The sequence below is a fragment of the Nipponia nippon genome, unplaced genomic scaffold (assembly GCF_047370975.1).
Source record: "Nipponia nippon isolate SJK-2023a ecotype South Korea unplaced genomic scaffold, ASM4737097v1 scaffold_9, whole genome shotgun sequence".
NCBI lineage: Eukaryota > Metazoa > Chordata > Aves > Pelecaniformes > Threskiornithidae > Nipponia > Nipponia nippon.
In genome coordinates, this window is record NW_028262413.1 from 41,543,748 (window position 1) to 41,570,006 (window position 26,259).

Consider the following 26,259-nt stretch of genomic DNA (forward strand, 5'->3'; position numbering starts at 1 on the left):
AGTGGGCATTTAGCATCGGCTTCTGTTAGGAAAAAGACAGAGGCCAAAAAGTTTCTAGCCAGCCCCTACCCCTGCAGGTGGACAAAGTCTTTAAGTAGAGCTTAAGGAAGCCTGAGGAGCTGAAGATGGATGTTTCCAAATCCATCAGGGAGACACACTGCCATCTGCCTGCTCCTTTTAAAACTATGTGTTTTCCCATTGCAGCTTGCTGCCAAAAGCAAGAGGGACACTTTCCCTTCAGCACAACTCCATGTATAACCATAACCCTCGTGATCACTTTGGGCTGAAGCACTTAAGGATATGACAGCCCTACAGGGAGACCCTCAAGAATGGGTGTGTTCTTGTCCTGTCTGTTTTATAGCTTTCACCTCCAACAAAACTGAATCTCACCACCATTTCCCAGCAAGTGTGTTACTGCAGGTTTCCAACAAAGCTCACAATAATCAGTCCAGCAATTCAGTACTGTAGCACATTCCAGGATTCCTGCCTCCCATTTAGTTTGTATCCCATCCAAAGTATGTTAAAGGGCTTCTGGGTGCTTTGCCATGTAGTTTTACCCCTTGTTTTCATAAGCAATTTTCAAGTGCTATAGCATTCACCAGATTTCATTTTTAGCTTTCTAAGAACCCCTGCACCATTCAAAAGCGCTAAAGTAATGGGCATAAATAAGTTAACTGTGACAAACAAAGCTGTCCTGACACAATCATGAAAAAGAATTCAGCTCTTTTCCAGCCATGGGGAATTTATCTCTGGAAGAACAGAGCCGTTTTTCACATGTCCTAACCCACACCTCCCAAAAGGCACAGCCTGCTTATTTGTATGCAGCTACCAGAGCAGTCTACTCCAGGAGCCTGGAGCTTCTCATGTCCTAAGCCCCGAGACAAGGAGAAAACTAAAAGACATTCTTGACCATTCTGCATCAGACTTCAGAAAACACCAGAAAACACAGTTCAAGCTGACTTGTGGGCTGTAGTGCTCTATTTGGTTGCACAGTGTTGGCACCATTTCCAAAGTCCCAGTTCCAGTGCCTTAAAAGAACATCAGCTGAAAACAGACCATGTACTTTCCTAAAAATCACTTTTCCGTGGAAGCAGTAGCTGGTATTGCTGCAATAATGTTCTGTTGTGAATAATAAAGGAGAAAAGGACACAGAACAACAAACTGGGAAGGGTGTCGCCAAATGAAGAAATGTCTCTCCCAAACAGTGCCCTTGTTTGCAATGGTCAACAGTACAAATGAACGAGAACCCTAATCTGTACATCACAGTGATCAACCAGAGTGACAATGTATGAACTGCTTTGCTCAACAGACTAAATTCTCATTGGAGTTCATTTTTTGTACCTTCTGTGAAAACACCTGAAACAAATAACCAGAACGATCAATGTTCTTCCAGTACTGGAAACCCTCTATGCACTTCCTAAAGCACAAAAAGCATAAAAGGAAGAACCAACCAAGATGCCTTCACAACATAAGCTGGCTGAAAAAGAGTCACACAAGAAATTTCTAAGAGTAAACGGCCCTAAAAACAAACAAAACAAACCAACCACAACAACTTACCTCAACTCCAGGAGAAAAAGGGCTGGAAGAATTTGAAGCCAAATCCAATCCTTTTAAATTCCCTAGATCATCCTCAGCTTCCTCCCTGCCCCCCCCCCAGATTTTACAAAATGTGTTTACAACTGCCCAGGAGACTACATTTCACAGCTTCCCTTGGTGATTAATCCTCCACTTCTGTATACTGTTCTCATCCCTAGACCCAGAACAAGCCTCCAAGTAGAAAACTTAACCTGTAAATATCTTGGGACAACAGAACTTCACTTCCCATTCCTAGTACTTACCATAAAACAGGAGTGCAGGAGAAAAGCTCAAGCTGCCAGATGAGTTTTCAGCTCTTGTTCCACTTTTCCAGCATTCTCTGTAAATTTCTTTCTACTCTGAAGGCTAATTTTGCTTTTGTATTGCAAGCAGCTGTGCCATAGCCCCACAACCACCTAATTAAGATTTAGTGCACAAACCAGAAGGTCTTTCCTAGTTGCAATAATGTGACCTTTAAATCTAGGCAGCAAGGTTAATACTGAGGCATTCTTTCAGAATTCATCACTTGAGCTGATGCAACTCAGACACGATCACATTGCAGCATGCTCATTTAAGCACTGCTGCCAGGGCTAAAATTTTTCACAAATGCATTTATTCCTAATACTATGAAAAGGAGAAGGGGGAGGGGAAGAAAAGGAGGGGAAGAAAGAGAGAGAGAAGGACAATACACCATTGTGATTTATTGTAGAGTAGATTGTCTGCAATAGTAGAGTGCTCTTTCTTAATCAAAGCTTTATTAAAGTCTGGTAATAAAAAGCTAAGTGGTTTTGGATGGGATAAAGGCAAAAAAAGGGTAGCACGTTCATTTCAGGAACAGTCACGCCAGCAGTGTGTGCCTGAGAACTCATGTTCGGTCTTCAACACCCCCAGCCAGCTGGTGCAAATGTTAAGCACCGCCTGCCGTAGCAGGGCTGTACCCCAGCAATCACTATGTCTCAGCCCTGTCTGCACATTATCAGACCTGACAAGCTTGCAAGGGAGAATAAGGTCATCTCTTCTGGACTACAGAAGTTTTCCAAGCCTTTGCCAACAGCATCATTGTTACCAGGTAAGCACGTAGTACAACAGCACCACAGGACAGACAGGTCCTGGCCCCACTCTCCAGTGATGCTGGAACAGAGCAATAAGCATTCATTGCTGGCTGGAAAGGTTCCCCATTTCTTCCACCATACCAAGCCCCAGGACAATCACTGTTCCCTAAATACTCACAATAAGGGTCTAGTCTGGGTCCCTCAGCAGCTTTCTCCCCGAGACCTAAAGCACCATCTCCATAGAGCTGTGTGTCCACAGAGCCGTGGGGCTCCAAGAATCATAGCTAGACATATAGGAAACCACTGCATTACTGCCTCTCTTTCCTAAGCAGTGCTCTTTGGGATTAAGGGAAGAGGGGACACCAAGGGAGAATTAGGTTCAACAGGATCATTTTGTCCAGCAGCACAGCACAGAAAGAAAAGTCAGAAAGAACATGAAGAAAAAAAAAAAAAGCTTACTTGATTTCAGCAAAGCTGCCAGAGCCTCAATGGCTGCCCTGGGGAAAGAAGAGAGATGGAGAAATAATGTCAATTTCTTCAATAATTTTTGTAACCTTCATCTTCACAGTCTTCTGGGCCAGTGCTTCCCAGCTGGTCTCAACTGACAGCTTATGATGGACTTTGACAGAACTTCAGTGTTTTACACCAGCAGAGGATCCAGTCTCTGCAGCTGACTCAGTTATTCTAGAAGACCTTTAGCCCTCTAGCTTTAGTGTGACACTGATTTGTAGAGACCACTAAATTTAAAGCAACACCCACATGTCCAAAGTAATGAAGCAAGTCTTCAAACTGCTTCCCCAGAGCTATTTCTTTGTATCAGAGACTCAGTACATGCCCACTCCAGACACCAGTGCTTCTATCTACATCAGTAGATGATAACTTCCACATCAAGCTGGGACATCCATGTCAGTATTTCCAGACAAATTCCACTCCCTTCTCCATTTTCCCAAAACAACCTTCACCTTTATCCTCACTCCCACCAGCTTTAACAGAAAAGAAAATTTAATTTCTTTTAATTACAACAATGTCTGGGCATCGCAGTGGCATGTAAAGGCCCCCGCTCAGGTCAGGAGTTGCAAGAAAGATGCTAAAGCTGTGGGGTAAGACTGCTTGTCCCATAGAGCTTAGAGAGTAAGGAGGTAGAGGGGAGAGATACACAGAGAGATTTCTGTTGACCTTCTGCATCACTTCAGTGTGCAGGTAAACAACTCAACCTGCCTGAGTCAGCATAGCACTGGTTTGAATAGGAGTGGATCACTAACATTTGTAGCTTGAAAAGCTGAACAGAGACATCCTTGCTCCCCACCATCTGGAGGCAAGTTTCTTTCTCATGTGGTATAATATCCATCCCACTAGCCCCATAGAAGATTTTCTTTTCCAGTCATGTTCTGCTGGAGCAAGAATATCCATGTTCTAACCTGGCTTACTACTGTGAAGTTTCAAGTGCCCACAGCTGATTAAATAAATACAGCTACAAACCCCTCGATGCCCAAGGATTCCTTAAAATGTAATCTCTTTACAAACCAATCCCCAAATAAAATCGTATTAACTTCCATACTGAGCCAATTATCATCCTGCGGCAAGAAATAAATATTTTTTTTGTCATCAAGCTGCTGTTCATTGTGTATCCTAACAGCAGCTGAGACTAAGAAAGATTCAAGAACTGGTTCTTGCTGATGTTGGGTTGACATACCTATCTAACGTCATTCTTTCATAATGAATCTCTCGGAGTTCAACAACAGCATTACAAACTGCAGAAGAAATGCACACAAATACAGACAGAGCAGGAAATCAGTAGCTAAAAATCTCACAAGTGGAAGCACAGTCATGCTCTCGTTGCTTCTTTAATTCCACCTAAACAGCAATCATTCAGCTGCTGGGAGGAATAGTCATCCACCAGCTATTTGGCATGCTCAGAAAAGGGATATGCTACAGCCACTGATCACTCAGTTTTTCTCCGAGTTTGAAGTTTGGGACAAAGTAAACAGCTCTAAGCAAGTTAAAATTCCATCCAGAGCATCTCCCAAAGCTCACACTCAAGTATGTATCTTGTAAAGGAGACCACATTACATATGCATGTTTGCAGGCTAAAGGTGATATCTCAATCACATGCCAGAACAGGAGAGCAACAAAGGAAGGACCAGAGTGTTTCTGGCTCCAGGCAGAAGAGATCTAAGGATTTCCTGTAGGCATCTGATTTATTTTGGGGGTGCTTATGAGCATTGCAAAGAGTTTCAGTAAAGCTACACCACCGTCGTAATGTCAACACTGCCAGCAAACCTCCCATCAACCAAACAATCAGCAAATCTGGATTCTCCAATACTTTTTTGGGGGTCTGTAAACCACATTGTATACAGACAACTTCCTTCATCCTCAGAGGACCTCAGACCTCCCAAACCACGTTCTCAGATAGTGTAATCTCCTATTCCTACTATCTTTGAGTCCCCATTCTCTCTAATTCCTCATCACAGTTGCCCCAGGAGACCTAAATTCTTCCTAGCCATACCATAGCTGATCCTTCAAACAGCCTTAACCACCCCAGTTGCTTCTGTTCTCCAGGCTTGGAGGGAGCTGGTCTGCTCTGAGTCGAGGGATAAGAGCTATTTGTGCTTTTGATGTGACCTGGTAGAACAGGTTTGCAGCTGCTTTTCTTGTAAAGCTGAGAAACCCAAGACTATCATAAAGATGTAAGTAAATCCACCCAGATGGTATTGTGGGATGGAAAATTCAGACATATCCTGAAAAAAAAAAAAAAAAAACAACTTTAAAGGTGGTATCATGCATATTCCAGCACCACCACTCAGCAGAATCAGAAATGTTCACAATCACCGCCTACTTCTGAAAAAGCATAACAGACCTGCAGCTGTAGCTAGCTGGATTTCCCACATTCCAGGCTAACAGCCTAGACACATCCTCATCTCAATCCATGCCTGTACGTAGTACTGCAATAAAATAAAGTGGAACCAAACTAGTACATTTCATCTCTTCAAGTACTGCAATTCATCACAAGCGTTTTGGCATCAGCAATATGCAGTGTTCTGTACGTCCTACAGCATGTACTCTACAGTTAGTCATAAGTAGGTGCAGATCCAGTAGACTGACCTCAATAGTATGCATTGCTTTAGAACAAATTTTGAAAGAAAAAATAATTAAAGACATGAGAGTAAGCTGCAAAACAGATAAAACATGTTAAGGGATAAAAAGGACTTACCAAGAGTAGACCAAGCCAGCCTAACTTGATATCTTTCTTTGATAAGTTAACCAATTTTTCTGGACAAGGGAAGTGTGGTAGATCTAATTTATCTGTACTTCAGTAAAGCATTTGATATGGTGTCACACTGGAAATTATTAGCCAAGCTGGAGAACATGGAGATTAGTCTAAGAACTGCAAGGTGGGTAAGCAACTGGTTAAAGGGGCAATGACAAGATTTATGTTGGAAGAAGAATTATTAGTCTGGAGTGAAGTGACGCGTGGAAGTCCTCAAGGATGTTTTGAGATTGATCTTATTTTATCATTTCATTAATGACCTTGGCACAATAAGTCAGAGTATACTAACAAAATCTTCTGACCATGTGAAGTCAGGAGGTACTGCCAATAGCAAGGAGTTCACAATATTTTTCAGGAGTAACAGGATGTTCTTGAGTTCTGAAGCAATAGAAATGTGATGAAATGTAACAGTCAAAGTGCAAGGTTACACATTTAGGGTTTAATAAGAATTGCAGTTATGAGCAGGGGATCATAATCTGGAAATGAGTAGAAAGACACCCTGGATATATGAGCCCATTAGAGATGACGAGAAGCATGACCTGGTAGGGTGACACCATGAAAAGGACAGATCAGGTCTCAGGAAAGCCACTGTCAGTGGAGAAGGGAAAGCATGAATATTTTCATACAAGGCTTCACCTGAACAGCTGTGTGCAGTACGCAGAAGGAACTATGCGGAAAAGTGCTAAGGAAATCATTATGGTAACAGAGACGTACTTCATGAGGAGTCTTAAAGATCACAGTTTTGTCACCTTAGCAAAATGATGGTTAAGAGGTGACTTGATTGTTCTCCACAGACACACTGGGTGGGGGAAAAGTAAACACTGAGGAAGGCAGAGAGCTCCTTAAGCTAAAGAACAAAGTTGGCACAAGGACAAATGGATATAAAATGGCCATGAATAAATTTCAAGTGGAAATTAAAGGATGGTTTTTAAGCACTGGAAAATGAAGCTCTGGCACATCCTCTTGGCAGCGATAGGATGAACAACCTAATGACTTTCAGAAGGGAGCCTGAGTTGCTTATAATGGGACTGTTAGGCTCAGTTGCCAATGAGGAAAGGGTCTGAAAAAAGTGACCCAGGAATGACTGTAGTCCTATATCCCTACATTTTAATCATAGATAAAATGGAAGTGAAATGAGAAACAGGTATTCTAAGCACAAAATTAATAAGCCAGGCCAGAACACAATGGCTGCACCAGCTTAAGCTGAAAGTCCAAATAGTTTAGTATCCTGTGGCCAACAGTGACCAAGGAAAGAGTATAAGACCACAGCAAAAACACAGTGCTAGAACTTCCAGAATAGACTCAGACTCCAGCAATTTGCAGTCCAGAGATTTCATAAGCCAGCAATGGTGCCTTTGGGAGGCTTTTTAGCTCTTAGTTCATTTTGCTTCCATATATTTGCCTAGCCACTTTTGAACTTATGCAAACTCTTAGCATCCACAATTATCCTGGGAAAGGAGTCCACACCTACACTGTGTAAAGGGTTATCTACCTGCATTTGTTTTAAGCTTGGAGTTAAAATCAGCATTGTCATTTACACATTAAGTCAGGTGTCAGCAAATATCCCCAGAATATTCCCTATCTTTGATGCCGAACAAATTCAAACATACAAAACACCCTACGGGAAACAAAGAAAACAAGAAGTTGTAGAAGAGAATGCAGAATGGACTTTCACCGAGAACAGCAGCAAGCTGATGGATGTGTCAATAGGTTTACAGCAAGCCAGGCAACTGGTGTTTTCCATAATATCGGCACCTCTTAATACCATATGGCAAACCAACAGCATCTTTTCTGGCATCAGAAGATATAATGAGATGAGTAAGCCTGGGACAGGAAGACAGAGAGAAAGAAGATAATAAATTGCGCAGGAGAGCAAGGACAGGGCGGGGGGGGGGGGAGGGCGGGGAGGGAGATGGGAACAGGAGGAGAAGTTTAAGAGCACAAGAAAGATGACTTGATGAGCCATATGCTAGACCAGAGAATTTGATAGCGTGCCCAGTGCAGAACTCCACATTTGTCTCAAGAAGGAATGGGGGGAAAAAAGAAATCATTAAAAGACCTGCCAAACCTGTCCAGATGCCTTCCTCTGATTTTCTGTTCTTTGTGGTAATATGTTAGTAAAATCTAAGCCGTTTTGTCAATCCCACTGTATCGCAAAGGAGACTCATTTATATATTTCAAAAAAGGGATGTATAAATAAAGTTGCCCTATCTTAAAAGACATAATAATAAATGCTGCTCCATAATCAGAAAACATTAAAAACTCCCTGTAGTAACAGTTGAGACAGCCACTCTGAAGAATGGAAATCTTTGAAGTGTTTCCAAGTCAGCAGCTTGGATATCAGGGCAGGAGTACAACTAGCAGACAGATAGACAAACGCAACTTCCAGATCCTGTGCTTAGGAACCAGGAGCAACAAAGAAAAACTCTGCTTCCCAAGCCAAAGCACGATTGGATTAGCCAGTAAAACTGGGCTGCTAAAAAATATAGACAAAGTAGTCTTATGTCTGGGTCACCCTTTCAGATCTGAGCTACCAGGACAGTGTTAGCTGGAAATCACTGCAGACAGAGGAGACTGAAAGCCAGAGCCAGGATCTTTTAGGTTCTCTACTCCACTCTGATCTCAGCTCATAGGTTGTAGCACTGGGCAGTATGACTGACAATGTTGTGCCTCTGTTTTTGTCTCTTGAATAGATAATTTATTTCTGTTCCACCTCAGTATTAAAAAAAAAAAACCAAACAAAACCAACAAAAAAACCAAAACCAACAAAAAAAAAACCCTCCTGAAAATGAAAAGCCTCACTACAGAAGAGATTTGTAGTGGACTACATGAAAGGATTTTCAGACTCATTAGACACATTGATGTTGGTACCCACCTGTTCAGGACTAGCTAGGAACTATGGACAGGGAACAGCAGAGAAGCCAAAGACTGAACAAAGAAATGATCCAAAAGGGCTCTGCAAATCAGCCCCCAAGTAATTGAACCGGCCTTCCTTCTCCTGTGAGGTTGTACCTTTTACAGGCTTAAGCATGAAGCATCCTCTTCAAGTTATTGAATGAAATCTAATGACTTGGTGCTTCATTAAATACCTTTTCAGACTTGACGCCTGATCTAATTTCTAAAGGCAATCACACATGGATAATAAAGACATAAAGCACTATTTTTATAGAAATGTAAAAAATGGTTCCGCCCCTGCCTGGCAACCCACATTGCTTCAGCCCATGCTCCCTCCTTTTGCCCTTCACCCTGCTATTTCTCAGTATACTCACTTGTTGCTCTCGTGTTTATTTATATCATGAGCAGCATGGGACAGGGACTGTGCAACATATATTTGTACAGCATCTAGCACAATGGGAACCCTGACTGAGGGCTCAAGGTATTACAGCTTACACGCTTAAAGCCCCTAAGCTTCCATAGTCCCTGTCTCTGCGAGGAATTAAGCACCCTCGAGTGTACATATTGTCTGGCTGCATTTTGCCTCCAACCCCTGGGACTCTTACTTAACTACCAGAGTTTATACAGTCACAGAGCAACTCACTCAAAAGACAATTTCAAGTTTGACAACTAAGAGACACTTAGAAACAACATGTAGGCACCATGGCAATAGGTGGTTTATAAATCCTACCAGAAGGTAGATCTTATCCGAGACAGATGCCTTGAATAGTCATTTCCCTTGTGGCCCAGAAATACAGATCTTAAATATGCAGGCACTTGCACAGTGATTTGTTTTGTTTTAAAGGCTTAAAATCAGCAGCTTCACAAGTCTTGGAAACATGGGTGGGCTAAAGCTGCTTATGCTGCTGGCATTTTCATAGTACTGCTGGTCTAAGACTTATGCAAAAACACCCATCATCATGTCCACTTTAATTCCAGCTTGTTAGCTAAGCATTAAAACTTATGCTAAAGGCAAAGCCTGCTCATAGTCTGCAATGTCCCACATGCTGCCAACAGGTGGAGTTTGGAGATCCAGCTGTTGTGCACAGATGTGCTTTCCGTTTTATGCTGAAGGAAAGGGAATTAAAAAAAAAAAAATAAATCACACAGTCCTTTTCTAATAGTTATTTCAGTTCCAGTGACCAGCTTTCTTTTTTTCCGGAAAATGCACACATTGCCTTTAATACAAATATATATCTTCTATGGAACCTATTCTCTGTGATTTAATTTATTTTGCTGAATAGAATGAGTGAGCAAACAAAAAAAACATACAGAAGTTATAGGCATGCTGAACAGTATCTCCTCCCCATCTTTAAAGATTTCTATAGGTATTAACTGTTAGAGAAGGGTTGTGAGAAAAAAAAAAAAAAAAAAAAAAAGCGTGCACAACTATCAAAGTCAATGCTAATAGCCAACAAGACTTAACAGCAAAAGGAGTGATGGTTCCCTGCTTTTTAACCCTACAACAGATCCAGGAATGAATTTTCTCCTATCTTGCATTTTGGTGAGCTGAAGTCAATGTGTTCTCCAAAAGACGTGCTGCCACTCATAGAGAGGTTATAGTTGCAACACAGAAGCCCCAGCGCGAGGTCCTCTCTTGCTCTCAGGGCAAGATACTCGGTTCCCAGGTTCAACTCAAAGCCTTCACTGTAGCATCTTCCAAACATCTCTGCCTGCCCTGGAGCCTGTAGGTATAGCCTTCCAGCCTCTTTCATCTCTGTCTCCCAAAAAGAAGAGTCACTCCAGGGTTATCCTCCAAGCATCCTTACAAGTGTCCTACTCTCTCTCATGTAGAGCAAGTACAGAAGGAGAGACAGCTGTATCCTAAAAATTCAATCTATTCTGTGCAGCTCTAAATTAAATTAGCTTCAAAGTAGTAACAAAGAAGAACAAGGTACACAAAACACACTTAAATCCTTGCCAAACAAATGCCCAGGCATTTCTTACAGCACGGCGCAGAGCTGGCACTGCTTCCTCAGGCAGAAGCCATGCTTCAGAAGATTCCCCATTCCTGTCAACTCCCTCTCTAGGGTCAGATGTTACCAATATGGCTGAGGCAGGCTGTGACAGCTTGTCATTCACATCAAGACGAAGGGGCTGGAAGGATCACAATCAGACAGGATTCTTAACAGATTCATCACCCAGGCAGTTTCAGGCTGACAGTGTGAGAATCTAGCTCTCCCACCCAAGGGACACATGTAGGGGGACTGAGAAAGGGGATTGATGCTATCCTTGATTGATCAAGAGGAGCGGTGAGGATACTCATCGAGGCTACGTCTGCTAACAAGCACCAGCACAGCCCTACAAAACATCTCATACACAATTAAAGCATGTCAGTGAGTGGGGTTAAATCCCCCTCCTTTCCCCAGACAGTTGTCTTCCAATCCCAATTCAGTTGCTAGTGAGAAAGAGCCCAGTGGTCTGTTGGCTCACTCTGTAGTCGCCAATTTATTCATAGCCTATCAGTTCACCATGCCCGGCAGCTTTTGCTCTGGAAACCCCAGGGACTGATGTGCATGTTGTGCTCCCAGCGAGGTAGGTGCTCAGTGCACAGGGGAGAGACCCAGCCCCGTTCTGCTTGCTTCTCTATCGTTCTGCCTCGAACTTTTCTGAACACTGTGTACACCCAGAGCAAGGGCAGGGAGAGGGACACAATCCACATACCTGGTGAAATCCTGCTTACTGCATGATGAAGCCAAAGGGCTCTGCTTGGTGACATACCCAGGAACCCTAGGCTCAAAGGGCAACTGTGGCTTCTGTCCTCATTAAGAGAAATTGAATTGCAGGTGCTTTGCCATTGGGGAGTCTCTGATGATGAGAGAAGGTAGAGCTTGGGGGTACCCAGGACTTCATAATGCCAGAAAATGAGCCTGCACTCACACTATATTGCCCACAAACAACTGAAAGATTTTTATTTTATGGATACTATCAATTGCTGGCAGTGATATATCCAAGGGCAGCTCGCGTTGCTGACAGTCTAGGTAGTGAGGTATCTAACATGTCATTGCTTGTGCCCAGAGCTATCTGAGCGCACAAAAGGGAGGCTGGTTTCAAAGTAATCAAGGCTGAGAGTTGTAGTTCTCCCTGACTACTGGTTAGTACAAACCATCTCTAAGCCAGCAGTAATCTCAGGGTACATCATCTTTAAAAAGCAGTTTGTAATGAAAGGTGCTCTTGAGCTGTAAAGCAGCAATGTTTGAAATGGCAACCTTTACTGTGTGTAACTAGGCTGCTGCAATGGATGGGAAATTTGAGTTTTCATTTCAGCCATTCCTGCAGTTTCACTGCTTAGGATTTTGAGGTTTGTTTTGTTTGGGGGTTTTGTTTCGTTGGTCTTTTTAACCAAAGAAAAAATGTCTTTCAGGGAAACTAATTTTAAAATGTGTACAATTTAAGAGACTTGAAAAGAACATGAAATATGAAGCTGAAGGATGGAGAAAGCGCCATCTTCCTTGATCTCTACAAAAAACAAGGCTGACTTGTGTGGAAACCTTTTCTTCAAGCAAAAGTCAGATGCTTCAGAATAAAAGAAGGAATGACTGATAGTGAACACAAGATGAAAAATTGTGTTTGTTCTTTTTAATCTAATGGTACTGTTTCCATATTACAAGGCTCTAGAAATAGATCCATCAGTTTGAGTTTATATGGCACTTCACTTTCCCCTCTGGTCCTATTCAGATGAAGCACATCTATAAAGTCCAGCCAAAGGAAACTTAAGGCTTAAAACCTCTAGGGAAGACAGCTGGCTTGCAGTTTCTTTGAATAAGCCAGAGCAAGAAGCCGTTTCATGCAAGCATAGCTACTGGAATCATTCTCTCTGTGCTGCATGACAAGATGCAACTTGGGTGGTTATGAACTGGCAATAATGTCATAACATAACCCTATAGCCCTACTCAGTTCTGTATGTTGGCGAGTGTCCAGTTACAGTCTGCCTGTAGTACTAAGTTTGAATATGTGAGTAGCTGTTTACACATCAGCTGCAGCACTGACAGCACAGTGTTACATCCACATTTGCAGTAGGGAGCAAGTGGAAAAGATATTGATGCCAATTAATCTTCCTGCATGCAGCACTTTCTATTTATCAATCTCCCTGTGCTTCCCAAGTAGGTAAGCATCATTTCCCTTGTTATGCTCATAGGTTAGGCAGTTTCTATATACTGCTCTTACCTAAATCCCAAAGGATGGTGGTCAGGGTCACAGCTGCCTGAAAAGCTCACATGCAAGTGGAATTTCAACAAAATATATAAAAGAAAATATGCAGAAGCTCTCACCAATTTTCTCCTTTTTTCCAGGTACCTTCACTTTTCATCTCTTCCGATGATTGTGTTCCCTCACATACATACTTAGCCCTTCAGCACTGAATTTACTGTGAATTGGGCATTTTACAGTTTGATTGTCCTAACTGATGCTGCTGAATATGAACATACTTGGAAATACTGGGGTATTCATTTGTAAGCTGTGCGTGTACACAGTACTGAGCTTAATTGGTACTATTAAATCAGTCTCAAATTGAAAACAAGGCATAAACATGCTTGAGAAACACAAAGTAACATTCTCTTACAGATTCACATTAGGCATCTTGACCTGAATTTAAAAGGCATTTTTATGTCTAAACATGCAGCTAGCACTCAGCAGGAGTTTTTCAAAGCCCCTTTGTATACTAAGGTCAGAACTACCTTTTAACTGTATGAGTTAGGCCTTTAACCTGTCAAGAATCTTTCTGTTATGGTTACATTTCCTTTCATCTTCACACATCTAAATATCTCTGAAAATCCAGACATTCATTCAGAAAACTGAGTCCTCACTGACCCAAGTCCCTTCAGTCAACACCAACAGCCATTTATAAGAAATTTTTCAAATCTGTCATGTATGCAAAGAAATGTCAGTTTTACCTATTGTGTGTTGTCAAAACAGAGGACTGCAAAACACGTGTAGAACGGTGCTAGAAACATATAGCACTGGCTAGTTTTGCAGCAGGCAAGTACAGTAAGCATGAAGTCTTTGGGAAAATAGATGTTGTAATTGCAGAGCAGGAAGGAAAGCTTATTAACTTGCCTGGGATTTTCAATAAAAGTTTAGCAGAAGAAAAGCCATCCTGCTGTTTGCCTCCCTCTGCCATTCTATGGTTTCTGTTTTGCTGACAGGTGGGAGGGGGAAATGAGGATACCGCTGTATTGTGTAGTATACACACAGGGATACATCTTTGCAGGAAAAAGCCAAGGTGTGGAAAGTGAACAGTTTTCACACTGCCCTGCAGCAGCTTTCTGGACATAAGATCGCCAAACTGTGATAGGAAAGGCAGAAGAGTCATCTGAGGCCATGTGATCAGATTCAAACTAAATAGGATAGATGTTGCAAATGAGGATGCATCTTCTGCAGAAGCTGTCTGTGCAAGTAGGCTGAGCCACCATTACAAAAGGCCACGGCCTCAAACAGCAGCAGATGCACCACCACTCAACACCTGCTGTGAATTTGTCCTTGTCCTGTCCTCATCTCTGCAGCTCAGGCAGGACAGAAGTAGAACATCTTACTGCAGGGAAGGCAACCTACAGGCTGCAGGTCAGAGATGAGGCTCTCTGCAACCACAGTACCTCAAGATATTTAGCATTTCAAAGAACAACAATGGGCTATAGAAGATGGCAATGGGAATGGCATAGGTAGGGATCCCGAGAAAGAAAGAAGTGTGTTTAGTTTAGTAGTACGCCCAAGAGTCAGATCACACCCATGTTGCCTTCCATGTAGGACTTTGTCCAGCTGGTGACCAAGATTCAACATGCAGGATGCATTAAGATTTTGGGAGGATGAGCAGGAAGACTGTACTACCAGGAGCAGTCAGAGCACAGCCTCAGGTTTTATCCCCACATCTACAAGCAAGGAGATTTGAGAGCAGGCAGCATGCCCTAGCCTTGAGTGCAACATAGGTCGCTACACCATCACGGAGCTCCCAAGGCTGGTTGAAAGCCAGCATCTGGCTTTTATGGCTGATCCAGCCAACAGCAGACTAATGAATTCTTTCAGTTACACATGTATAATTCCTTATTAAGCAATAATATGGTCACATCTTAGTGCTGGTACCTGTTCTTCACTACATTTAGCTAGAGGATTTAGAAGGAAGAAAAAGCCAGTAACAAGCCAAAATGCAGCAAATACTGGGTCAAATTCTCCTGATATTTGCTGTTTGAAATCTGCAATGTCACAGTGGCATAACTGCAGGGGCTTTTTGAAGCAGTAATTTGCAGAAGTCTAATATATTTTTTTCCTCTCTCCTTTCATTGGAGAGCTTCCATCTGATATAATCAAGCCAAACTCTAGGATTTGAAAACAGACCATATCAAAGCCAAGGCTGGTAGAACTTGATCTGTAAATACAAGAAAGAAGCGATGGGGATAAATAATTTAAAAGCACAGTAAAAATTATAAGCATTATCAGGATGGTTATTCCACATGCCCTTGTTTTTTCTACACAGAAAAATCTGGAAGCTGGTGAAAGCTGGAATAGCCACAAATATGTAAGTATGATTTAAAACAACAATGAAAAACAAGAAAGAAATGAAGCTTTTGAGCAGACAGCAAGAGCTGTTGTGCCATTGCAATGTACGTCCTATGGTTCACACAAAGCCCAAACTATATCCATTTAACACAAGAGAAGAAAGAAACACATGGTGTAGATGTGCCAAAGATATGAAATGATTTTCTTTTTTTCTTCTGCAATAGCCTGGCTGTTGCTGCAACCTAATGGTAAAAGCTCAGTCTCAGAGCCATGACCGTTCCAGGGTTTACACTTCAGGGGGAGTTTCCATTCCCAGCCCCAGGGCTGCAGCCGCATTAGGAGCCAACAGCCCTGTTCTTCCTCACCAGCCACTTCAAGTTTTCAGGTTCTCCCCTCCATGTTCCAAGCCCTGTCTCTGAACACATCCCAGAGCAGCTCAACTCTGGGTTTATTTACAGATTTTACTGGCATTGCTGCCATTCCAAGTGTTGCCCTGCAGATAAAGATACTGAGGAGAGCCCTGCCAGTGTTAGCAAGCCAGAGACCTGTGCTGCATCTGTAGCACTGCTGTTACAAAACCTTCTCCCCCTAACAAAACTCATTTCACCTGCACTTGGTAAATACTCTAGTATGCAAGATTTCTCTTTTACGCTCTATAATCAGTGTTCAATAACTACCCAAAAGAGCCTGAAAGAGACTGTGAAGACTTTGGAGCTCACTCTCCTGCCCACTGGAAACAAGTCAGTTGTGTTGCCTCTGTATTGCTAAAACCAGCTACCCCACTGCTGCTACAGCTGGTGCGGCTCCAACAGTGCTATCAGGACAGGGAATCCTAGCATAGAAAGGCTGTTGCTAAGGGGTTTAACACTGTGTCATATAACTCTGCTCAGGGCAGGTCTAATCACTGATGTGCCTTACAACCACTGATAGTTCTAGAGACTGGCTTACACTTCACCTGCCAGCATTGCCAGCACTGGTGGAGTTGGAAAAAAGCCACAGCAACCCCAGGAAATTCTTAGGGCTGTTTTCCTTGTGGGGACAGCACCTGCTCAGGGCCAGCATTGTGCAAAATTGTTGTCATAGGAGCTCTGCACCGAGGCTTCTTTTCATTGTTGTTTCCATCAAGTTTCCCTCATCTACCTTTGGACTGAAAGCTTTTGTGGGGAGGATTTCACAGCTTCATAAGAGTAACAGGCTTCTGGGTGGGAGGAAAAATAACAATAAATCAAGTGAAAGGCAAAGGAGAGGAGATTCCTGGGCTTTCATGTGCACTGACACACAAGTGAGTGCCCTCAGCTTTATCTACTCATTCTCTGGCCTCTATCAGAGATTCATGTCATTACCCAACTCAATTATTTCCAAGGGGGATTCTTTCTTTGTCTCCTTGACACAGGAAAATGGATGCAGGCAAACAGGCATGGTGGGCACTTGCTCATCACCTCTACAAGCAAATTCAGATAGGTTTTGCTTAGAAATCCCTTCCCTCCAGTCCCAGTCCTCCAGGACTGTCTGGCTGGTGCTTTCTGAAAGCTTTGGCACTTCATGTCCACCTCAAACATGCTTACAAGGTCACACAACCATGTTGCTCAACCTCTCCTCACTCTGCCAGCCCCACATTCACTCCACAGTCCACTTCAACTTTATCGTGCCTGCGCATAAAACCTTTCACAAATTCACTACTGCTTTTCTCTCCTCTTTCTCATTTTCTCCCTCTTTATCTCTGTCCTCACTGAATGCCTTAAACACAACTGACTGTACCCTCACTACCCTTAAGAAGGCATTAGAAAGGTGCAGTTTTAAGTGTATGCATTGAGCATATGAGAAGTCTGATCTCAGGTGACCTGCTCAGAGTAACACACCGTGTCTCAGATTAGCACTTCAGACACAAGAGATCTTTTGTCTTCTACCTTCTTTACTCCTATAGCCATACTGCCACTGGTGAAAGCCTTCTCTCTGCAGATCAAGAGCAGCTTGCCCACTCATCTCAGATAACCCATCAACTTCCAGAAATCATCCCAAGCCCTTCATTTCTTCCCAGATTGCAAAATATTTTGTAATCCTCCTAGCTCTGTTCTCATTTTTTAAATTTTTATTTATTACACTCTGTTCCTTCTGTGCTATTTACAAAATGCTTAGCATAACCAGTACACACCAGTCTTGACCTGTCCTTCCATGGAACTATCATACTCAGCTACAAGGAATCATTAACATTGATAATTCATTTAACTCTTGGAAACACTCTGAGATGCAACTGAGGTATGAAATCAAGTCCTACCTCCCATTTGAATGGGAGCAACAGTGGTTTCCCCAGCTATCTAGGAGATACACCTCAAAGCTTTTAAGAGGCAATGTAATTGCAATGCAGTGAGGCACCCAAGTGTTACCTTTAATCTAGTTAGCACAAAGTCCGACAGTGAGACAGATATGGCAACACGAATAATTCTCCCAGACTGGATAATATATCCTAAGAAGCTTGGGTAGCCCACGCTGGAGGCCCTGCTGCAAGCCTTAACAGTTGTTAGCAGAATGAGGTAAATTAAAGCTAGGGCGGAGAGACTCTCTCACCCAATGAGCACAGAGTTGCCTGAAGTATAGGCATACCAAAACCGTCATGTGAGGTCAGCCATGAATTGCATCTGCCATAGCCACTGGGTGTGAAAAGTCAAGAACTTGACAACAGGAGCAACTTGCCCTCATACCATCTTTCCAAATATAACCCACTAGCTCACCAAAGGGGAAGAAATAATGGCCAAGCAAAGAAAGGTCTTCAGATGAAAGCATTGCTTCTTTTTCAAACTGTTACTTCTACCTGAAATAGAAGTAAAACATAAGCTAGACCTAAAAGAAAAAAGCAAACATCTCTTTCAAAATAACAGTCTAAGTGGGTCCAGTTATAAACCAGCTCCTCCCTTCCTATGACATATCAAATTAAGCTTATAAGTGGATTTCTCCTTATATAGTGTTAATTTGCCAATTTTTTTATGCCGCAGAGGTAGGTGTTATCTGTGCTTAGTCTTGCCATACCAGAGGCTACCAAGAGATGGCACCAGGGTTTCTGTATGCAACATGTTTGTCTGGCGATCTGGAACAACCTTGGTATATGGTATTCCTCTCTGCCTCATCAATTCTTCATCTATTTTCAAATCTCATCTGAAAGCATCTCTTTTCTCCCTTGCATCTACCTCTTAATTTTTCAATTTCTCTCTTCTGCTGCCATTAACCGTACAATGCCAGTAAAGTATAATTCTGCAATGCAACTCTATTTACTCTGCAAAGCAGCACTGCGATACCATCAGTCTGAAATGAGATTTTATAACTTATTATTAATATTAGAACAGGTCATTCTTTGAGAGAAACCACACAGACCGCAAAAAAGAACGGAGGAGAAGGAACTGCATAAAACTGGGACACCTTTGGCTCCAAGATGATTTCTTCTATTACAATGGCTCATTGCATTAAATTTGAACACTATGGTTTATTTACTTATCTCTGTAATGTACCCATCTCTGCTCCATGTTATGTGAGATATTAGTCATGTTGAAAAGACACTTGATATAAACAAGAATTTTAAAGAGAACACTTTTTCCCTTGTTGCTGGCATCATCTCATTCAGAACAGTATTTACCAGTTCTGTTTAGTAGGAATTCTAGGCTATATCCCATGTAGATCAAGGCCAGATGGGAAGTATGTCATTTAGTTGTGACATAGCTCAAAAGAAATTTCAGCCTCTCCTGTGAATTTTCTACAGCGATAAAATGAACCAAATAGCAATTTGAGAATAAGCAGGCACTAAGCATTGATTAATTCTGACCACATTCCAATAGAATCATGTGTTAGTTTCCAATTAAATATCCAAACTGCTCAACACGATTAATGGCAAAACACAGACTAACAAGAGGAATTAAGGATGATTTGCTTTTGATCTCTTATCAGGAATCGTTGCCAAATAAACAAAGGCATAAAGCTGCCTGTGGAGCATTCGTCAAAAAGAACCAATCACAACAGCTACCGTATCAGGTTGCAAAGGAACTAATCACCATGTTGGTGTGTTGAGTTTCTTCTCATTCTCAAAATATTGGCTGGCAGTGGCCACGCAACATGTTCTTCTGTTAAAGCAGAGAGCAGCTGAAAGTTTAGGACAATCCAGGAGATGGAATTGCAGCAAACATATATGGTGGTCTGCCAGCAAGAAGTTATGCAGGATTAAGGCTGAGGAAACTAACTGCCTGCACTGGGTCTAGGACATATTTGCAATTGGATCTCTTCCATGTGTCTCTCCATTGTTCTTAACAGAAGAGATAATTCTAGTATTCAGATCATCCCTGCTACATGTCTCCTCTCTTTTTGTCTAACAGACATAGCCCACTGCCATTCTGATTTCTTCTGTTGTTGGTAAGGTCACAGGAGATCACTTTTACAAGCATTTGTTGATGTGGCAACTTGGTCACTTTTCAACACTATGGGCTCAACACTTACATTTTTATCTTGCATCAAAAGCACCGGTTCCAAGCTGGGAAAACAGAATCTCAGTTGTGTGCAAACAAAGGAGGTTTTATAGAAAAGCAGAGTAATATATATTTATTCAAAGCCTATTTTGAAGTAATATACAGCCTCTTAACTTACATCTTCAGCATTTCCAGGGCCTTTGTATTCTCCTTGGTCAATCTGACACAATGTCTGATTAAATACAGACCCATCAGATTTGGGCTTTTAGCTTTAGATGTGCTCTCTTGATCACCTTGACTTTCCTCTCTTCACTTGCATGAACTCTGCTTTCAGTGCTCCACTAAAAATCTTCCTCTCAGCTTACATTGTGACAGAAGTATGTGATTAGGAATCACTTCCTGACCATAGCATTGGTATCGTCATTATTCTTGCATGTTTCAGATTCATGAGTCACTCCTTACCTCAGATCACCCCTGAGCACACATCACCAGAGACATGTGGTATTCTTATTTCCTCCTGGGTTTTGAGCCCTTACACTAGTTGGAGAGCACTGCATTTTCCAAATCTCTCTCAGCAACCATCTACCTGGCCCAGCCTTAAATGTCCATCACGCTGCTTCTGAGTTACCCACTCCAGCCTCATCCTCCAGTCAGCAGAGAGAAATAAACACTTCTGAGCCACCTCAAGTTTCTAGAGGCAAACATTTGATGCAGGTGAAGAGAATGTTATTTCTTTCTTCCTTTAGTATATGAGGAGTCCAGATATCCACCTCAGATGGAACAGAGTTACATGAGAGGATTTCCTCCCTTTAATGTAAAAGGGATATTATTGGTAAGTGTTTGAGGAGCTGGGACCATCCAATAAGCACCAAGCATAAGAAGAATTGTGATCAAATGTCAGAAGTAGGCAATGCTGGACATGAGCAAGGGCAGATAATTTCTGCATGTCACATTTTCTACTGAATTAATTTGGCACCATTCCCAGACCTTTTTATTCACTTTCCACTTTTAGTTAAGTAGTCAAACTTTACTGGAACAGCCCAGTGCAGAAAGCCAAGTTTTGTGAATATTCACAGAAAGAGAGTTTTTAATTCTGACAAATACTCATTCTTGTTGCAATCTCTCGTATGAGGTTTATCCAATCACTTACCATTAGCCAGCTCTGCTCAGTGTGGTAAACAGATGTACTGAAAGAGCTTTGAGAAACAAAGACAATTTAAAAGACTCCCTAAATTTATTTTAATAAAACTATTTCTTTTAATAAGACTGCCTGCCAATCTTTTAACAACAGAAAAAGATCATGTAATGGAGTCACACCATCACTTGCCATTTTCTAAAACACAAGTCTTACTCATATGAAAGAATCGCAAGTTCTGGATTTTTGTTGTCACTCACTTTAATAATCTACCTTCAACTTGAGTCCTAGAAGAGGCCTGCACAATGTGTAGGCACAGACAACATACAGCCTTCAAAGCCATCAGCCTGACATGCCAGCAGCCTGGGGAGGATATCTGATGCTTGGCCACCTGGAGACAGAGTCATGCAGAACAGGCCCAGCTTTTGGTTGGCCAAAGAGCAAACATCTGCCACTATCACATTCCACATCCATCTGCCCACAACACATCCAAATATCTCTCAGAACAAGTAAATCGGGAAAATGAGCAAGGGTGTTGAAAGGGACACTGTAGAGTAGGAGAAGAGTAGAAGATATGGAACATATGGGGAATAAGCAAGGTGGAAGGTGAAAAGAACAGGAGTCATTGTACTCTGTGGGTCATCAGGGGTGTTGCATTACAGAAGGTGTTGATGGAGTAAAGATTTGAGCGTCCCACACACACTCATATCAGATATCCCAGCTACTGACATAAACAGAACTGAGAAAAACAGATCATCTGGCTTTATTTTAAACTGCCCCTATAAAAGGTATCAGAAAACTTTCTCTGCAGCACAACATCATGACAGATGGGCAAGACAGTCTAGAGTCTCCATCTCACTTGGATTTCACAGTGGTTAACCCAAGAGTTGCCTAAACCTCAATGAGTTTCACATTTTTTCATGTAGCTTTTACTTCAGATATGAGTAGTCCTGGACAGATCCACGTAGTTACAGCACCCACTACCTGAAGACCTCAAATGCCTAACTAAGACCAATGAGTCACAGTCTCAGGGGAATCAGAGCTACTTGGCATACACCCAGAGAAGGTCAATTGGAGCATGGGAGACTATTTCTAAATAACCCAGAGCTTTGCCACTGGGAAAAATAAATAGAACTATGTATCTTGTTTCCACATCTTAGCTGGCTAAATAAATAGCTCCCACAGTGCACTCTCCAGGGCAGATTCTTAAAGTGACCTTGGTCCTGCTGCTGCCCAGGACAGGAGAATGCGGGTGTATCCACAAGAGAAGTGGTGCATTTCCAATGCTGCATTCCTGGCAGCAAATCAAAGAGCAAGGGTAATCTCAGCCCCCACAGTTGCCGGCTGTTCCTTCCCAGCAGCAAGGCAAATCATGGTGGCACATAGTTATGAAGTGGAGAGAAGGTATCAAGGGCAAACACAAAGGGAGGATCAGAGACTTGCTGGGAGGACATTGGAGTTTTCCTCCGTAGGCAGGTTACAGACTAGTGTTCCATACTGGTAGCCAAAAAGAAGCAGATGTTTTTGTGACCAACTAACTACACAAAAATAACCCACCCCAGATTTCAGCATAGCCACAGCAACTTTGAGAAGAGCTACACCAGTGTCAGATGACCAGGAGCACATGCTGAACTAGACAAAGCACATGACCCCATTTTATTCTTTTTCCCCATCTCAGAGAACCCATCTATAAGCTTCCTCCCCCAGTCACCCTACAAATTTTTAACTAGAGCAGCTCAAAAAAATAGAAGGACATTTTCACACGTACCCACCTCCATTTTCTGATGAACTGTAAAGATGTCTGCGATTTTCAGACCATAGCTATCCCAGGCATTCACTAATGCTGGGAAAGAAGATCTGTAACCAACCCTACAGTCTAGACTTCTGGTCTCAGGACCGAAAATCTTGTCAACAACATCTCTTGAAGTCACTTTCCCCAGCAAGACCAGTGTTCCCAAATAGACTGCAAGCAAGCACATTCCCTACTGAATAATAAGAAACTAGTGCCTTTAAATAGGTTGCAAGTGTTTTTTAAAACAAAACAGGTTTGTGTGCTGCTTCTGATGTAAAACAGACTGTTTCCACTGAGCCATTGACCTTCTCAGATGCTCCTAGTTATTAAACGAAACAAGCAGCTTTGAGCCCTAGGCAGGCCAGCTGAGTGGCTACCAGGCTTCAGCTGATTTATGGTTCTTGCTCGTTAAACCAACTGTAGGTGGGAGCCAAATCGCCTTTTTCTCTGAGCTAGGTCCCAGGAAAGATTTTATCCTCTGTTTGCACGCTCATACAAATATGTTTTAAGAAGAGCACAAATAAAAAAAGGAAATTAGGAAACTGAACTAGTGATGAAGGAGCTCAGGTAGACAATAATTAATGTATAAGATAGTTTTTTTCAAAGGGAAAATAAATCCAAGCTTTTCAGCAATAAATAAAATGGCTTACTAGCAATAAAAATGGAGTTTTATTGAGAGAAATTTGAGTTTGCAGTTTCTGGTGTGTGTCCCGAATGGAAAAAAAGGTCCACAGAAGAGTTCAAAACAGTTCTTGTATATCAGGTAAAAGGAAGAAAACCCCAAATATTGCACGTTGACAATCTGGAATCATTGAAATCAAAAGGAGTGTGTTTCTCTGAAAGCTATTTCTTTCCCTTTCTGCTTAGAAGTCAGTATTCTAGACCGCTTTACAGCCTACATTACAACAACTCTCAGCAGCACTAGCTGTATCTCCAAATGGATCTCACCAAAAACCCAGGCTAGAAATGTGTGACAGATACCAAGTTCTCCACTTCCCTCAGAGGAAACAGCTAATGGAAAAAGCAGCTTTGCACAAAATTAATTTAAAAAAAACCTTTATGCAGCCAATCCCATTGCTTAACGGACAACTGATACAGGCCCAAGTCCCATTACACACATATCCTGACCTATGAGGCTATCACAGAAGTAGAACTAACAACAGTCTAATCACAGCCAACACTTTCATACGAAGGAAACCAGGGAACTGAGTGGAATTTGCTTACTTAGTTAAGCACAGGCATGGACCCATGAATCACTTTTGTATGCCTCAGATGTCAAGCGCAGCTCTGGGTCTAACTCATCCTGGGAACCCCTGTCATACATAAAGCAGTGGTCCAGGCTCCCCAAATCTTAAAGATCAAAGTTATAACATGAGGCCTGGGGGGAATCTTGGAGGGTGCTCAGATATCCTAGGAATAATATCCTAGCAGTAATACTCTTTGAGTTGGGTAATATCCAAACCTCTGTGTAGGAAACATCCCGATATCATACTTCTGGACAGACCATGTAGAGGAGTCACAGGTACTCTGGCTAAGAGAGAACTGAAGCTGTGAAGCAGTTCCAGGTACTTAGCACTATACTAGAAAGCCAAAAATGCAGGCAAAAGAGAGCTGGCTTCCATTAACAAGGCAGCTGCAGGAAGTTGTGCATCTGCTGGGCCCACTCAGTATCTTATTTAGCAAAGCAAACTGTTCAAATTTTTTTTATAGCCCCAGACATGTAGGTAGAAGAACTGGAAGAATGCTGCATTTAGTAAACAACAGTACCATGTGTTGACGTGCAAGTTCATCACTTGTGGCTAGTGGAAATTAATTCAAATTCCTTCCCATGCAATGTATTGTGTAACGGGCAATATTGGGAGAACTGGTATCAGTCTTTCATGGTAGCAGCAGGATGGACATTATTTACTGGTGCCTTCATCCAGAGTGACTGGCCCCCACTTCAACCACAGCTAAGCAAGTAGCGGTCACATTGTTGTGCCATGTCTGTCCATCTACTTCTCACTTACACTTGATGCTCAACCTGAAGCTACTTCTCAGTAATCACCAGCCATGAACCGCATCCATGCCAGGTCCATGCAGAAGCCAAAACTGACTGACTGTTGCCATGTCCTTGCTGAGATGTCCATGAACAAGTGGGGACTATGTGCTCCATAAGGCATTGCATGTCTAAGCAGGAGAACTGGCAGGTTCTGTGTTGCTTAAGCAAATGTGATTGTGTGGGCACAGCTCATAGCAGTAAATTCTTCCTCCTGTTTGTCATGAGCAAGCCACAGAAAAGTGTTATGCCCTTCTGTAAATGTTTTCCACATTATAAAGTTTGCCTTGAAAGGCATCTGAGGAAGTGCTCAGAATGGACAACTTGGGGACTAATGTTCAGGATGGAGATATAAAATGGACTTGCTGTCTTCAAAAAAAAAACCTATTTGAAATATTTGGGATGGGCTTAAAAACAGACCCAGATTAATACTAGTAAGAACTGTCATACTTCAGAAATGTCATGATGACCTGGTCACAGCTGTCTGCAAAAGGAAGATGAGGCAGCACTGCCACGATTCCACTGTACCTGCCCCCAGGCCAGTAGTGGCAGGAGGTTCTTGCTAAGGGGTGGGCAGGAGCGGTTTGTCTGCTGCCAGCACATGCTTCTCAAAATCCAGTCCTGACTGAGAAATGAAGGACGATACATTGCAATCAAACTGCCATCACTGTATAGGGTACATTACAAATAAATGGCCACCAGTATGAATCATATGATGAATCACGGCATTAAGGTGTCCTTCAGGGAACTATTTCTGCCTCTTAAAAAACCCTGCAGATTTAAAGTGAGTGGAAATTGTGCATCCATTTCTGATTTCTTTGCCTCTTCAAGTGGAACCAAAATTTTATTTCTTGCTGTCCTGGAAAGATGAGTTCCCTTGGGACTACTGCCTACCTGATTGTCCTGACGTGTCTCTTGCTGTAAGGGGTGATGAGTTTGAAAAGCAGCTCCATGGATCCATTGATGCCAAGTGTAGTTCCTGTGGTAACTAAGCCAATAAAAGAGAAAAGCAGTCAGATCTGAAGCAGGCAGTCTGCAACATTGTGTTTAGAGGTGATGCGGGGAAGGGAGTAGCTGCTCCTGCGGCTATGAGCAGATTTCTCTGGGCTCCCGACTGGACTTCATAGGTCATTTTACAAACACAGAAACTGAAGCACAAAGCTGTCTGTGGACAGAACGTGAGCCAAGATCAGATGGAAAAACAGTCCTGCAATTCTTCCCCGGGTTTACCAAAGACCCTTTTCCTGTAAGTAGTGTACTCTCCAGAGAATAAATCATAGTTAAATAGGGTCATCTCCCAGCAAAATGACAGGGCTCAAATTCATCCCACATTTCCCACAGGCAACTCCATGAGGGCAGTTTATTTCACTGGGGCATGGAGGGCAGAGTTTTCTTTCTGTGCTATTACTCAGCAGTATAGAAGTGGTTTTTGTGGGGAGGGGTGCTTCTGAATGCAACTTAATTTCAGCTAGGCCGATTTTACCTTTAATCCTTCACTTGCTAACACACTAGGAACTTTTATAGATAGATT

General features: G+C 42.3%; 1 protein-coding gene across 1 annotated transcript in view; it reads right to left on the reverse strand.

Annotated features, from left to right (window-relative positions):
• Positions 1–26,259, reverse strand: part of AGBL1 (AGBL carboxypeptidase 1) — a 295,756-nt gene that overhangs the window by 240,953 nt on the left and 28,544 nt on the right. The window contains exons 5-6 of the mRNA XM_087743738.1: positions 25,623–25,716; positions 3,087–3,124 (exon numbers count right to left, since the gene is read on the reverse strand). Coding sequence (XP_087599864.1) covers positions 3,087–3,124; positions 25,623–25,716 — 132 coding nt within the window. The remainder of the gene's footprint in view (positions 1–3,086; positions 3,125–25,622; positions 25,717–26,259) is intronic.